At 41.5% G+C, this 16,688-nt stretch overlaps 1 protein-coding gene across 1 annotated transcript in view; it reads right to left on the bottom strand.

Annotated features, from left to right (window-relative positions):
• Positions 1-16,688, bottom strand: part of mlycd (malonyl-CoA decarboxylase) — a 53,683-nt gene that overhangs the window by 18,471 nt on the left and 18,524 nt on the right. The window contains exons 2-3 of the mRNA XM_063067143.1: positions 10,398-10,510; positions 2,460-2,616 (exon numbers count right to left, since the gene is read on the bottom strand). Of these exons, the coding sequence (XP_062923213.1) occupies positions 2,460-2,616; positions 10,398-10,510 (270 nt within the window). The remainder of the gene's footprint in view (positions 1-2,459; positions 2,617-10,397; positions 10,511-16,688) is intronic.

Consider the following 16,688-nt stretch of genomic DNA (forward strand, 5'->3'; position numbering starts at 1 on the left):
CCCTGCCTTATGTCTCGTGTGTCTGCACACAAGTCACTGGTACTCTTTCTCTGCCACCTGTCCCACACACATTGTGGCGCTCCATCCTTGCCATTCCCAACATTCTTTGCTCCCGCCAACTCACTCTCCACACCATATTGACAAATACAGTACTCTACAAAAGTCTTAAGACTCTCTAGCTATATACATGTGTGCCAAAGACTTTTCCACTCTATTGTATCTGCTTTAATCAAGTTTAAATCATTTATTTGTATCACAACATAATCAAAATGAATAGTATGATATAAATTTTGGCTATTCCTCTATTACTTTGCCTTTCAGAGCCCAGTTACCCACCTGAGCCAGATGCGACTAAACCATATGTGTAAATATCGGGCTGTATTATGTTGGATTGAATTAAATACTTATAATTTGGGTTTGTCTTGGGTTGGACCATGCTGTGCCAGCTCAGCACTTTATGCAGAATAATTTCAGGTTCATTTATTTGTTTCTATCTTCAAGCAGGCCAACAGCATGTTTGAGATTATTATCCCTACAAAATTAGTATGGTTGGGAATGGAAAGAAGTGAAAGCACTTGAGCTCCTATTGGGATAGCTTTAGGTCAAGTTTAAATTACTTATTTTTAGTAGCAATCTAGTTAGGATCTATTTCACTTGTAACTGACAATTTATCTGAATTCTTAAATGCCAATGCACATATTTTTCCTCGCTCTCATGGTCCTAGAATTATATGTATGCCAATAAAATTTCTACTAAAACCAAAGCAATGTATGATTACAAATTTACCAATAATGACTGTGATTTTCTTTCTGAGCCTTTCATATGAATGATACACTATTGCACATATGTCCCAGATACTCGCTGCCAACAATGTACATCTGAACATCTCTTTTGTAAAAAAGGGAACCAATGCTTTCCTGGCATATATGATGAATAAACTCTTCTCGGGTTACCCGTACCTGCTGGTAGCCCGAGAAGAGTTTATTCATCTCTTTTGTGTATATTAATAATGTAAGCTGGACTATACAAAGGCACGTGAAGTCATCTTCAACACAGCTTAAGACTACTGCCCCAGTACTGGTAAGCTGACCTTAAAGCATCTAGCAGGTGTTCTCTTTCAGATCTCGTAACCTTGCTAACTACACGTTGATAAAGATCTGGACATACCCTCACCCCCCACAGTACCCCCAGGGCTGACTACAACCACTAAATCTCCCCACAATATTTTGACACTCATGATGCTGATCACAGCAACTATCAATCCATTTTGCCAGACCACTTTTCCTGTATGCCCTAGGCCTGTCCTATTTGAACACAAAACCTTGGGCTTCTGTGTAAGAGCTTTGCAGCAGTGGACTATTAAATATATTCACTGGCCTTTCACACACAGTACTTTGAATGTGTACCATTCAGCCACTAATATATTTCTGATGTTAGCAAGTTTTTTAAACCCTCATATCTACTTCATCAGGAGCTCTTCATTTGCAGAATCTCTTATGTTTGCTATTCCAATTAGTAATGAAGTTAGTGAAATCCTTTGCAACTCTTGTAATGTTTTAAGACCTAGCCAGGTTTTCCAAACACGTTTGCTCTTTCTTCTGCTAAATGTGTCGGGTACTGGTACAGCAGGGGATGGGGATCACTGGCACAAGACTTACAGAAACAAGACAGTTATTCTGTTTTCTACTTCAATCCATATAGTTGATCTTTCATTATGTGCCATGTTGTATGACGTGGGCGATCATGGTCTTTCCATGATGCTTGTTCTTGACAAATTTTTCTATGGAAGTGGTCTGCCATTGTCTTCTTCTGGACAGCGTCTTTACAAGATGGGTGACTCCAGCCATTATCAATACTCTTCAGAAATTGTCTGCCTGGCATCAGTGATCGCATAACCAGGACTTGTGATATGCACTGGTTGCTCATACGACCAACTATCAGCTGCTCCCACGGCTTCGGGTGAGAATAATCAGGGGCTAAGCAGGTGCTTCACCTTGCCCAAGGGTGACTTGCAGGCCTTGCACCTCCTTTACAAGAGACGTATCTCCACCCCACTCTCTGAAGTTCAATGAAATGAAAAAAAGGGCACAAGAAGCAGTATTTTACTCATCATTACTCAGACCTCCAGTGAATTTTTTGAATATTCTCCTGATGGCTGTATTTTAATAGTTCATTCAATCAATGAGATGTTTAACAACGTAACCCTCCCACCCCTTTAATTTCTTGGGTTTAGATTTTATGTTCACATCTCTAGTTAACCTACAACCTCATGATTGATTCACTGGTAAAACTGCTACCACTGAGCCATGGCTAATTAATTGAAAGTTACCAATCTTTATGAGTAATCCAACCAGGACATTTTATTTTTGAATATTCCATTGATACATTTTATTTAATTTGTAAATACTGGGTTCTGACTAACAAACACTGTAAACTAGTAGTAGTAATAATAAGCTCACCTGTATATTTTTAGATACATCATCTGTTAGTGCTACATGTAGGACTATCAGAGGTTCACCTGGCATAGTACCGTGTGTGAAAACATAGCACCTTCTGTAAGGTCCAACTCGGCGTTTAATATCAGTCCAGCTTCTGACTGGATGCACTGCCTCATATCTGAAAGAAATAAATGATACATTCAAGCTGTATTCAAGGTTAAGTGAAAGAATGTTGTCCTGTTACACAAGTTTAGGGAGCAAGTAGCCATTTAAAAGCTGGTCCTCAAAGATTTTCATGTTTAGCTACAATCTGGATTGCTTCTGGTGCCACAAGCTACTGAGTATAAGAATAGATAGATCAAATGAATGCATGGCTGAAGGAAGTTAGTACAGCAGGATAGGCTTTAGGCTCCTGGATCACTGGGAGCATTTCTGGAGAAGCAAGATGTGTCACATGTTAACCAGATATGGATCTGCGCTGGGAGCAACAAATCAACTGCTGTAGGAACTCAGCAGGTTCAACAGCATCTCCCCCAGAGGAGGAGGCAAACTGTCAACATTTTGCGTCAAAGCTGAGCAGGCGGACTGAGAATGGAGAGGGAGGATAGCCAGTATAAAGAGAAGACAAGCAATGCAGAATGCAATAAAGTCATGATTGGTGTACTGAGGAGTTTCAGCTTATTAACAAATTATTAAATGGGCTTGCAACACTGAGAAGGGATGAATGCTTCAAGGTGTGCCTTGGAGAGCTTTTTGACACATTAGGTACATAGGTCAACCTGGACCTCATCTTGAAGAATGTAGCTGGTTAGATGGAAAATGAGAAGAGTAACATGTTGGAAATAGTGACAATAACTCCATACATTTTAAACTGATTGTTGAAAAGATGGACCATTAATAAAGGTCTTAAATTGGGGAAGGAAAATTGGAAGCGTCTACTTGCAAGTTAGTCTATCCACAGCCCTTGCAGTGCGTGTGTACAAAGCTAGGCAAGGAGTTAAACACCTTCTCAAAAATCACCCAAGTTGGAAGCTTTCTTCAAGGTTTTTAATGAGAGCTAACTTGTGAAACAATATTGCTCTTTTAAGAGCAAATAAAGAGTGGACTGAGATGGATGTCTTTCTTCCATGTGCTTCAAGTCAAAATCCAATGAATCCACATAGAAAATGATATTAAAAAAAGCTTATGTACAGGAAGTGATGTTCATACAAAGTAAACTGCATACAAAACAAACAGCGCCTCCAGAGGCCAGAACACTCCCCGCCTAGTATCCATAGGATGACTGAAACTAAAAGTCAAATATCATTTCATTAAGTCTTTGGCAAAAGAAGGAGAGTCTCAGAGAATAGTCTTGAAAACAGTCTTACTACAGACTCACTTCTCACTTCAAAAAATGTTGGCCTTGATTACCACTTGCTTTTGGTAATTTCTAATGAGCAGAGAGGCTACATAATGCTTACCCAGAATGATAATTGTTACCTCTGAAGTGAGTTGTACCCTCTTAATACTTCCTCCATCTCACAAAGGTCCCTCAGAGTCAAGGAAGGGACAGAGTTTACTGAGGTAACTTGAGATCAGGAGAAGTTCCTCTGCAAACACCATTCTTTGAAGAAGAAGGATTCTAACCATTGCCCGATTCAGTTGCTATGTGCTAAGAGGTTGCTTACAAATATGCCAGCTACAATAAAGGTTGCCTTTGGCTACTCCTATAAAGGACTGAGAAATATGTGAGATTGCTCTGGTAAGCAACTTCCAGCTTGAAAAACACTTCAAGCATGCACTGCCAAGTTGGAGCAGTGATAAATGAATGATGTTAGTTGAGGCTTGAGTACTTATTTCTACATCTACCTCAGGGTTGAAGAAGTCAATAGTCTCCTGCTGACTATGGTCTTCTTGGGGATCTGCTGGAGACACTAAATCAGCATGATTGTTCCTTAAGAGTCTCTCCATGAACTCCACATGATGATCCTTCATTTCTGTTATTCTCCTCAATGTGTGACTGAGGGACACGAGTCGACTAAGGGCCTCCTCTCTGTTGTTTGGTAGAAGTGTGATGGAGAGCAGAAAGGTAGGGGAGCTACCAAACTGCTTGAATTCTCACTTTGTTCATGATTCAAAGGAATACATCTTCAATGGAAAGTGCCAGCTTGTAATCATCTTCCAAGTGACAGGAGATCAGCTTGCCTAAATCTGGTTGAGCAGAGGTAAGTATGGTCTGCTTATCTACAATATTCTCTTTCGTACAGATTCTACTCTCAGGGTCTGAAATAGCTTGAAGGCACCCTCTCCAGGGGATTAATTTTAAATGCACTGGCAGTGGACCATCCAGGTAGCCTTCACCCACTATGACCCAACGCAAGTTCAGTCGTTGGGCATAAGGTGCATTGTGCCAACCACCACACTGTTCATGTACCTTAGGTGCACAGATGGTGTCTCTGCCTAGCACAGAAGAATCTCAGCAGAAGAGTCAAGTGGGGCAATCTTGCCAGCTATGGCCTTAAGATGTGAATGACCGCAGCTTCAGGAGTTGGTTTTGTCTTTCAGCAACTTCTGATGTTCCAGAACATGTGTTTAGACTGTAGAAGAAAGTAGTTACATCTGATGGATGTTCAGCTGACTTGTGCTGTGCTTTGCAGTGGGTGTGCTGGAACCAGCCCAAGGTATTGGCCTTGCATGAAGTGCTGATATGTGATGTACACTGTTTCACTCAGTGCAGTGTATGATAGCTATAGCAAGATGTACTGGCTGTTATGATGTCAAAGCATGACTGATTCTGGCTATAGACCCACCGCTATTTAGGCCAGGTGCTGCTTCATACACCTTTGCCTCTGTTAAGGCAGCCTCAACTCCCCACTCCTCCTTGAGTGCACTCAATCTAGCCCCGATACATGCTCTCTCCATGTCTTTACGAGCTTTCTCCATTTGCCTTTCAACATCACACTTAGCATTTATGCTGCTCTCATTTTTGTCGCTTCAGCTCTGGCGTGGGCCTGTTATGCTTATTGTGGTTTGCTTGAGCATTGGTGAAGATGTGATCAATGTGCCACATTCTAACCTGACTTCTGGGGTACTGCGATCAATGTTGTCTGGGCCAGAAGCTGACATTGTTGCTTATTGTGTTCAGACATGTCTCCGGTCCATGTGCAATGCGTTTGAAGACAAGTTATTTTTTTCACTCTACTGCCTCTGCAGTGCGTGTGTACAAAGCTAGGCAGGGAGTTAAACACCTTCTCAAAAATTGTCCAAGCCAGAAGCTTTCTTCAGGGTTTTGTAAAAGAGAACTTACTTGTGAAAAGACAATTGCTTTTTCAAGGACAAATAAGGAGTGGATGGACATGGATGTCTTTCTACTGTGTGCAGGAAGTCAAAACCCCAATTAACCCATGAAGGAAATAAAATAAAAGACAGCTTACAGTAAAGTCTAAAACGTTAAGAACAGGAAGTGATATTCATACAAAATGAACTGTGCCTCTAGAGGTCAGAACAATCAACATCTGCAGAGCAAGAAGAACTCAAAGGAGTAAAAGGCAGTTCAAGGCCAATAAGTTCCTATAAGGGTAAAAGCTGGGGTAATAAGTATAAGGAAACCTGGATGTCAAGGGATCTGGAGGGTTAGACAAAGAGAAAATAGGAAACACGTGATAGGTATAGGAAATGAATGATGGAGAAGCATGTTGAGAGTATAATAATTACAAGGAGGTTCTTAAATAACAAATTAGGAAGGCTAAGAGAGATCACAAAAAAAATCACTAGCAAACAGGATTAAGATTAATTTGAAGGTAGTCTATCAGTATACTAAAGGCAAAAGAATAACCAGGGATAAAGAAGGGTCCATTACGGACAACATGAGCAATCTGTGCGTGGAACGCAAAGATATCGGTGAAGTCCTAAATGAATACTTTTCATCAATATTCACAAAAGAAACAGACTGTGGTTGGAGAATTCAATAGCATGTCTCCATAAATAAAAGTTATCAATGCTTTAGCAGACTTAAAAGATAAATAAATCCTCAGGATCAGATGGGACTTATGCCAGGCTGCTGTGAAATATAACGGAAAATATTGCTGGGGGCTCTGGCTAAGATTTTTAAATCTCCTCTGTACACAACTATGGTACTAGATGATTGGGGGACAGCAAATGTGGTTGGAGTTTTCCAAGAAAGCAGGGAAAAACAAAGAACTTAACATCAGTGGGTAGTTGAGAGATTAATGGAAAAAAACCATGAGGGAGAAAATTTGTGATCACTCAGGAGGATAAGGACTAATCAGAGACAGCCAGCATGGCTGTCTTCAAGGCAGAAAGGCAGAAGAAAGGAATCTATAGAGCAGTTAGTCTGACCTCAGTGGTTGCGAAGATGTTGAGTCCATCATTAAGGATGAGGTGACAGGGTACTTGAAGGGACTTGATAAAATAAGCCATAGTTCTCAAGGGAAAATCTTGCCTGACAAATCTGTTAGAATTCATTGAAGAAGTAACAAGTAGGATAGACAAAGAAGAATCAGTTGACATTGTGTAATTGGATTTTCGGAAGGCCTTTGACAAAGTGCCACACATGAGGCTGCTTAACAAGCTATGAGCCTATGGTGTTACAGGAAAGATTCTAGCATGGATAAAGCAGTGGCTGATTGGCAGGAGGCAATAAGTGGGAATAAAAGGAACCTTTTCTGGTTGGCTGCCAGTGGCTAGTGGTATTCCACAGGGATTTGTGTTGGGACCGATTCTTTTTCCATTATACATCAATGATTTGGATGATGGAATTGATGGCTTTGATGCAAAGTTTTCAGACGATATGAAGATAGGTGGAGGGGCAAGTAGTTTTGAGAAAGTAGAGAGGCTACAGAAGGACTTAGACATTAGGAGAATGGGCAAAGAAATGGCAGATGGAATATAGTGTTGGGAAGTATATGGTCATGCACTTCAGTAGAAGAAATGAAAGTGTTGACTACTTTCTAAATGGAGAGAAAACACAAAAAATTGGGGCTCAAAGGAGTATGGGAGTCCTTGTGCAGAATTCCCTACAGGTTAATTTGCAGATTGAGTCTGTGGGGAGGAAGGAAAATGCAATGTTAGAATTCATTTCAGGAGGACTAAACTATAAAAGCAAGGATGTAATGTTGAAACTTTATAAAGCACTGGTGAAACCTCACTTGGAGCACTGTGAGCAATTTTGTGCCCTTTATTTTAGAAAGAATGCGCTGAAACTGTAGAGGGTTCAAAGGAGGTTCATGAAAATTTTTCCAGGATTGAATGGCTTGTCATATGAAGACCGTTTGTTGGCTCTGAGTCTGTATTCACTAGAATTCAGAAGAATAAGGGATGACGCCATTGAAACCTATTGAAAGTGAAAGACCTTGAGAGAGTGAATGTGGAGAGGATGTTTCCTATGGTAGGTTAGTCTAAGTCCAGAGAACACAACCTCAGAAAACAGGGACATCCTTTAAGAATGGAGATGAGGAAGAATTTCTTAAGCCAGAGACTCTGTGAAATCCTTTGCCACAGAGAGCTGCAGGGGCCAAGTCTTCATGTATAATTAAGGCAAGATTGATAGATTCTTGATTGGTCAATACATGAAGGGATACGGGGAAAAGGCACAAGATTGGGGATGAGAGGAAAATTGGATCAGCCATGATGAAATGGTGCAGCAGACTCGATGGGCCAAATAGCCTAATTCTGCTCCTATACCTTATGAACTTACGGCTTTGACAAGGGTGGATCCTGTCTAACCATGAATACAACAGATTCTGCAGATACTGGGAATCTTGTGCAACACACAAAATGCTAGAGGAACTCAGCAAGTCAGGCAGCACCCATGGATTCAGACTGGGACTGGTTGTGTCCTGCCTGACAAATATTATTTCATAGTTTGAGGAGGTAAGAAAGTACATCAATGAGAGCAGGAAAGTAGATAAAATATACTTCAGTAAGCCCTTCAACGTGCTTCCACATAGGTGACTGATTCAAAAGATTACGGCCATCGAATCAGAACAAGTTGGCAAATTGGATTGACAATAGGAGACTGAAGGTGATACTAGATTTTTTTCGTGATTGGAAGCTTGTGAAGAGTGGTGTGCTACAAGGATCAGTACTGGGATCCTTGCTGTTTATAATATGTGAATGATGTGGAATTGGGAAGTATAATCAATAAATATGAAAACTAGCAGTGTCATTGACTGTGTGAAAAATAGTTTTAAGCTGCAGACAGATGTCGATATATTTATGGAATGGGCTTAAACTGGCAGATGGACTTCAATCCTGACAAATGTGAGGTGATGCATTTTGGAAGTACTAATGAGGCTAGGGCACATACCATGGAAGGAAGAGCCTGAGGGAGTATTGAGGAACAACTGGATATTGGAGTACAGGTGGTAACACAGCTAGATAACATGGTTAGGGATGCACATGGGATATTGGCCTTCATGAGTCAGGTTATCAAACACAGAAGTAGAGAAGTTATGCCCCAACTTTATAAAATCTTTTTTCAGATCTCTGTGCAGATCCGGTCACCATGTTATAGGCAGGATGTGACAGCAGAGATTCACCAGAAATTGCTTGGGATGGAGCAATTCAGTTATGTAGAGAGACCAGTCCCTAGAGTAGAGGAGGTGAAGAGAGGATATGACTGAGGTATATTATAAGAAATATAGATGAAACTGACAGTAGGAAAAGCTTTCCCCACATCAGAGATACATAATCTATAGGACATAGATTTAGGATAAGGAGGAAGAGATTTAGAGGGGACATGAGAAGCACTTTCTTTACCCGGAGAGTGACATCCCTAGAATTCACTGCCTTAGAATGGTAGAAGCAAGCTCACCCACAGTACTTAAGAAGTGTCTCGATAGCAATTGGTATAGCAGGCTAACTAAGTGCTGAGAGATGGGGTTAATGCAGACATCCCACCCTGCAAAAACTCATTTCAGGGAGGTAGCACCACCAATTTGCAGGAGAATCCCGGAACTTCCAGGAGAGGTGGGATGTCTGCAATAGGGTAGCTCCTTAGCAGCTAGCCAGCTAGTTTAAATAACATTAGCTATGCTGATGAACGAATAACATCTGTTAAACTTGCCTCAACATGTCTTTTACAGTATTAACCCACCATGGGCAATAGAAAAGTCACTGTTGCAAACAGTGCAGCGAGCAACACTGTCATTATTTTTGACCCCTATTAGGCAGGGGTACACTTTAGTGTAGTCTGGGGTGATGTACGTTTTATATTTTCTTTTTTTTTGGAATACTCTGCCATGGCGCACTCCCTCTCTCTCTCTCTCTCTCTCTCTCTCGCTCTTGCTTGCTTTCTCGCTCGCTCTCTTGCTTGCTTTCTCGCTCACGTACTCTCTCGCGCTCTCGCTTTCTCTCTTGCTTTCCCTCACTCGCTTGCTCTCAAAAAAATTAATTTCTGTGATATTGTATATAATTTGCAGGCATCAGGGAGCCACTATTCATATGTGGGAGACTCCCGGAACTTCCGGGAGAGGTGGGATGTCTGGGTTAATGCAGAAGGATGCCAGCTGGTTGAATGGATGAGTTGGATCAAATGGAATGATTTCATGCTGTATGAGACTATATGAGTCAAGGTAAAAGTGGTACCAAAGTCAGCATCATAAAAGATGTTTACAAAACTGAAATGCAACAATTAAATGGTCTCAGACTAAAACTGTGATTATAGATATGGATAATTTATTCAAAGCAAATTAAAAATAATTTCCCCAATCTTACTTTGGGCTGGTGGGCAATAGAGTGACTTCAAATATACTTCCTATAAAAGAAGTCAATTTTAACTCAAGGCTTATTTTCACGCTTCATCATTAACGATCCATCAGGCTTCAAATGCCAGCCAACTTTGAGTGCAAAAAATGATCAATACTAGAATTTGACCTTATTGAAGCACTACTAAATTTTCTTGTAGTTCTGTCGACAAATTAGGGATTGTTTCTACCAGAGTGATTAACAGATACCTACTGACTAATTTTCTGCAGCAGCTCACAAGAGGATTGCCAGGTGACACGTTCTAATTTCAAGAATCCTGTAGAAAACCAATTTGAGAGCAGTGTCTTCAATATCCCATTCATTTCCTGAAACACAAAGTTTGTCAGAAAATATAATCAACTTCTGAGGCCCAGTAGAATACTCTTCTCTGTTCAGATAATTCAATAATACCATGTAGATTGTTTTCAAGGTAGCCCTATCAACTCCATTAGATTTAGAATAAAGAAAATACCAAATTCTGGTAAGTTACTATACAATTTAACTAATGGGCTTCAATCATGTACAATTTAAATGATATCCATCAAATAAAATATACAAAGAACTGCATTTTTAATTTCAGTGAACAGATCAGTACTGTTTCCTTTTAAAACAATCTTTTTGTTATAGTTGGATGGTTGCATTGGATAAAAGCTCATGGGAAACAAAATTTGGATTTAAGACGAATTATAATGCTTGGAGTACACTGTAATAGCCAGTGATTTTGGCCTAAAACATAATCATTGTGGACACTTGGTTTAACAATGGAACATGGAAAAGCTGGACAAGTAAGATGTAAATACAGTACACATCAACATCACAATGATCAAAAAAAACCCTGCTGCAATACTTTCAGCTGGTTTGTTAATGTATATATTTTCATCATTTGTACATATGTTTACATTTTCAAAGCAAAATTGATATGTCCATGAAAAAATTGCAATTATATATCAGTGGCTCATATAGAAAGGGGCTCATGATTGAAATGCTGAGGCCTTAAACTCACACTGCCTGGTGATGTAAAGTTTCTGGAAAATGAAATTGAAGATCTCAGAGCAAGATTGCAGTACCAGAGGGATATCAGGGACTGCTGTGTACTTTGCTTCATAGAAACATGACTAACCCCCACCTGGTAGCCATGTACATTCCACCTCAGGCTGTCAAGCAGGCACTGGAGCTGAGCACCATGATCAGCAGTCATGAAACAGTGCACCCTGATGCCTTCCCTAACGCCAAGCCAGCTTGAAGAAGTATTTCACCATCTACCACCAACATATCGCCTGTGAAACCAGAAGAGCCAGCACACTTGACCACTGTTACACCACTGTCAAGAACTCTTACTGTGCCATCCCACCCCCTCACTTTTGAAAGCCCAATCACCTATTCCCAGCATACAGGCAGAGACTAAAGACCATAGCACCAGCGGTGAGGACCAAGAAGGTATGGTCAAGGGAGGTGGAGAGGTGCTTACAAGACTGCTTTATGTCAGTGAACTGGACAATATTCAAGGATTCATTTTCAAATCTGAATGAAAACACCACAGTTGTCACAGATTTCATCAAGACCTGTGTAGATAAGTGAGTGCTTTTGAGAACATTCTGGACATACCAAAACCAAAAGCTGTGGGTGAACCAGGAGATTTGTAGTCTACTGAGATCGAGATTGGTGATCCAGAACTATACAAAAAGTCGAGTTACAACCTATGGAAGGCTAGTTTAAGAGCGAAAAAACAATTCCTATTAAGTTAGAGACAGAATTGGATACACTTCAGCTCGGGCAGAATTTGCAGGCCATTACTTCTTACAAAGTGAAACCTAACATTATGAATGGTTGTGATGCTTCATGGTTAGATGAGCTAAACGACTTTTATACACACTTTGACAGAGGAGTGAAACTACTCCTGTGCGAATGAATACCAATGGCATCTGGTGACTTTGTAAACAACAGGAGTTCTGCAGATGCTGGAAATTCAAGCAACACACATCAAAGTTGCTGGTGAACGCAGCAGGCCAGGCAGCATCTCTAGGAATGCCATCCCCTTCTCACAATTCCTCTGTCTTCACCGCATCTGCTCTCAGGATGAGGCTTTTCATTCCAGGACGAGGGAGATGTCTTCCTTTTTTAAAGAAAGGGGCTTCCCATCCTCCACCATCAACTCTGCTTTCAAACGCATCTCCCCCATTTCACGCACATCTGCTCTCACTCCATCCTCCCACCACCCCACTAGGAATAGGGTTCTCCTGGTCCTCACCTACCACCCCACCAGCCTCCGGGTCCAACATATTATTCTCCGTAACTTCCGCCACCTCCAACGCGATCCCACCACTAAGCACATATTTCATTCCCCCCCTTCTGCTTTCCGCAGGGATCGCTCCCTACATGACTCCCTTGTCCATTCGTCCCCCCCATCCCTCCCCACTGATCTCCCTCCTGGCACTTATCCTTGTAAGTGGAACAAGTGCTACACATGCCCTTACACTTCCTCCCTTACCACCATTCAGGGCCCCAGACAGTCCTTCCAGGTGAGGCGACACTTCACCTGTGAGTCGGCTGGGGTGATATACTGCGTCCGGTGCTCCCGATGTGGCCTTCTATATGTTGGCGAGACCCAACGCAGACTGGGAGACTGCTTTGCTGAACACCTATGCTCTGTCCGCCAGAGAAAGCAGGATCTCCCAGTGGCCACACATTTTAATTCCACATCCCATTCCCATTCTGACATGTCTATCCACGGCCTCCTCTACTGTAAAGATGAAGCCACACTCAGGTTGGAGGAACAACACCTTATATTCCATCTGGGTTGCCTCCAACCTGATGGCATGAACATTGACTTCTCTAACTTCCGCTAATGCCCCACCTCCCCCTCATACCCCATCCGTTATTTATTTATATATACACATTCTTTCTCTCTCTCTCTCCTTTTTCTCCCTCTGTCCCTCTGACTATACCCCTTGCCCATCCTCTGGGTTCCCCCCTCCCCTGTCTTTCTTCCTGGACCTCCTGTCCCATGATCCTCTCATATCCCTTTTGCCAATCAACTGTCCAGCTCTTGGCTCCATCCCTCCCCCTCCTGTCTTCTCCTATCATTTTGGATCTCCCCCTCCCCCTCCAACTTTCAAATCTCTCACTCACTCTTCCTTCAGTTAGTCCTGATGAAGGGTCTCGGCCTGAAACGTCGACTGCACCTCTTCCTAGAGATGCTGCCTGGCCTGCTGCGTTCACCAGCAACTTTGATGTGTGTTGTTTGGTGACTTTGTAATCTCTGTCTCAGAGGCCGACATCAGAACACCTTTTATGGTGGTGAGCCTTTGCATCTGTGCCAACGAACTGATGGGAGTGTTCAAGGACATCTTCAATCTTTCAATGCTGCAGTCAGGGATTCTAACCTAAGTCAAAAGGGCAATAATCATACCAGTGCTCAAGAGAGCAGGTCGATATTCCTCAACGACTATTGCCCAGTTGCACTCACATCTACTGTGACGAAGCACTTTGACAGGTTGGTCATGGTCAGAATCAAATCCTACCTAAACGAGCTGTAATTTGCCTATTGCCACAATAGGTCTACAGCGGATGCAATCTCACTGGTTCTCCACTTGGCCTTGTATCAGCTGGACAATAGCAATACCTAAGTCAGGCTGCTGTTTATTGATTATAGCTCAGCATCTTTGAACCACCCTACCCCTCTGTACTAATCATCAAGCTCCGAAATCTGGGCCTCTGTACCTCCTTCTGCAATGGATCCTTGACTTCTTCACCGTGAGACCTCTCCTCCTCACTGACAATCAACAATGGCACACCTCAAGGATGCATGCTTAGCCCACGGCTCTATTCTCTCTACACCCATGACAGTATGGCTCAAATGCCATCTATAAATTTGCTGATGAAACAACTATTATTAGCAGAATTTCAGAAGGTGATAAGGAGACAGAGGAGTGAGATACATCAGCTGGCTGAGTGCTGTCACGGCAACAACCTTGCACTCAATGTCAGTAAGACCAAGGAATTGACTGTGGACTTCAAGAAGAGGAAGTCGAGGGAACACACACACCAGTCCTCAGCAAGGGATCAACAGTGCAAAGGGTGAGCACTTTCAAGTTCCTGGTTATCAACATCTCTGAAGACCTATCTTGGGCCCAACATATTGATGCAATTACAAAGAAAGCACAACAGCAGCTATATTTCATTAGTAGTTGAGGAGATTTGGAATGTCTACAAAGACTCTTGCAAATTTCTACAGATGTTCAAAGAACAGCGTTCTAACTGATTGCATCACCATCTGGTATGGAGGGGCCCCTGCACAGAACTGGGAAAAGCTGCAGAAAATCGTAAACTTAGCCAACTCCATCATGGGCACCAGCCTCCCCAGTATCGAGAACATCTTCAAAAGGCAATGCCTCAAATAGGCAACATCCACCAAAGCTACCGTCACCCAGGACATGCCCTCTTCTCATCACTACCATCAATGAGGTACTACAGAAGCCTGAAGACATATACTCAATGTTTTAGGTACAGCTTCTTTCCCAATACCATCAGATTTCTGAAAGGACAATATAACCCATATTCTTTTCCTTTTTGTTCTTTTTGCACTTATTAATTTAATTATAATATATTTCATATTCTAATTTATACTTTTTAATGATGCATTGCAAAGTACTGCTGCTGCAAAACAACATCTTTGATGCCAGTGATATTAAACTTGATTCATTAATAATGAATATTTAAAAGAGTATAGGTCTCCTTGAAAATGGAAACTACAGCATATTTTGAATTTTCTATGGTTAATTCTGTGAACATGGTATTAACAATGAACTCTTCCAAGCTATGAATAATCACATAGAGTTCTAATACATCACAAATTCCAACTCCATTTAACAAGTACTCCTAACAAGTTTTAACCAAATATTATGAGTTTCCATAGACTGTCAAGTTATGAATTTCTGCGCATTTTATGAACCCAATTCAGAAGCCTCTATGGACCTACAATTCCCTTCATAATGATGCAAAGGATACTCCTGAGCATGCTCTTGATGTAAGTTCTGATATGGATAAGAATTAATAATATAGAATAAAATGCCATGGCGTATTGTGTGCTTTCAAGAGCAGTGTGCAGTCATTAATCACAGAGTGGAAGTGGAAATACGGCAGTCTTCTTATCACTCTGCTGAACTTTTATCATTTCTGATACTTTTACTGAAGTGAACGAGAGGACAGGCCTAACATTAGAGATACTGAAGATGAAGCTCTTTCCTTCAACTACCCAATACTGTTTTCAGACAACTAAGATCCACAACTTCACCCTGGAAAACATAAAGAGCCATCTCTCAGTGAAGGCAAATGCTGATGATGAAACGTACTCCCACCTCTGGCATACCAGAGGCACAGCCTCTACCAACAGAGGAGAAGAGGTTGGAGTCTATGACCTTCAGGTTGGTTCTGAACTCATGTCTGCAGGGATTCCCACCAATGTATGCTGCGTGCATGAAGCCCACCTGCAGTAACACCTCAAAACACTAATTCCACACAACTGTTGCCCTCATAAAATCCTCCAAATCCAATGACAGAACAGGCAAACATCAACAACTTCTTGCAACATTCCCCAACGTGAGGGCTATGTCAACATTAAACTACATTATCCACATACAAGACAAAATCTGCTGATGCTGGAAACCAAAGTAATATACACAAAATGCTGGAGGAACTCAGCATGCCAGGCAGCATCTTTGGAAAAAGAAAACAGTTGACGTTTCAGGCCGAGACCCTTTATCAGGACTGGCTGATTATCCACATTACATTATCCACATGCCTGACATCAGATTTCCGAACAAAAAGCACTCTAATCTAAGCATCTGTATAGTAAGAGATTTCTAGATGGACATAGAAAAGTGTTAAAGGCATTTTTAAAATCTCCTTGGAAAAAAAAAGTTTTTTCACTGACCCATGGGAATCCCCGGCCTATGACTACTCAAAATTGAGGAGTATCACAGAAAGCAATGAGCATCTTGTGTCTCTGCAACTCAAAACCCATGAATAATGAGGGGAATGAGGAAACACCATGCTAAACAGCACACCCACCAACTCTGTCAAGCTTCACTTCCTCTAGTCAGCAGATCCCACATAGGACATTAGCTATCTCACAGCCAGAATGAAAGTAAGCCATTCTCAATCCTGAGACATTGCCTAACAGGAGTCATTAAAACCAAGCTGTACAATTCCGGTGTAGATTTTGAAAATGCTATCAATCCTATGGGAACTCAAAACTTCATGTGGAGCACTTTTATGGTAAAATTCCTGCTTTGCTCATAACATACAACACTCTTCTTAAAAGAAATATCTTAATTTCAAGCTCCTGCATATGGCTTTCCAGTGATTCATGGAGTATGAATTATTTAGGATCACAGTTAAGAACACTTTGATGATTCACACTGTTAATATTAATACTATTGCTTGGTGCCTAGGAGATTGGACTCAATCTACAGCAAAACAAGCTTCTGTTAAGCACTCATCCTA

Source organism: Mobula hypostoma, chromosome 14, assembly GCF_963921235.1.
Source record: "Mobula hypostoma chromosome 14, sMobHyp1.1, whole genome shotgun sequence".
Taxonomy (NCBI): domain Eukaryota; kingdom Metazoa; phylum Chordata; class Chondrichthyes; order Myliobatiformes; family Myliobatidae; genus Mobula; species Mobula hypostoma.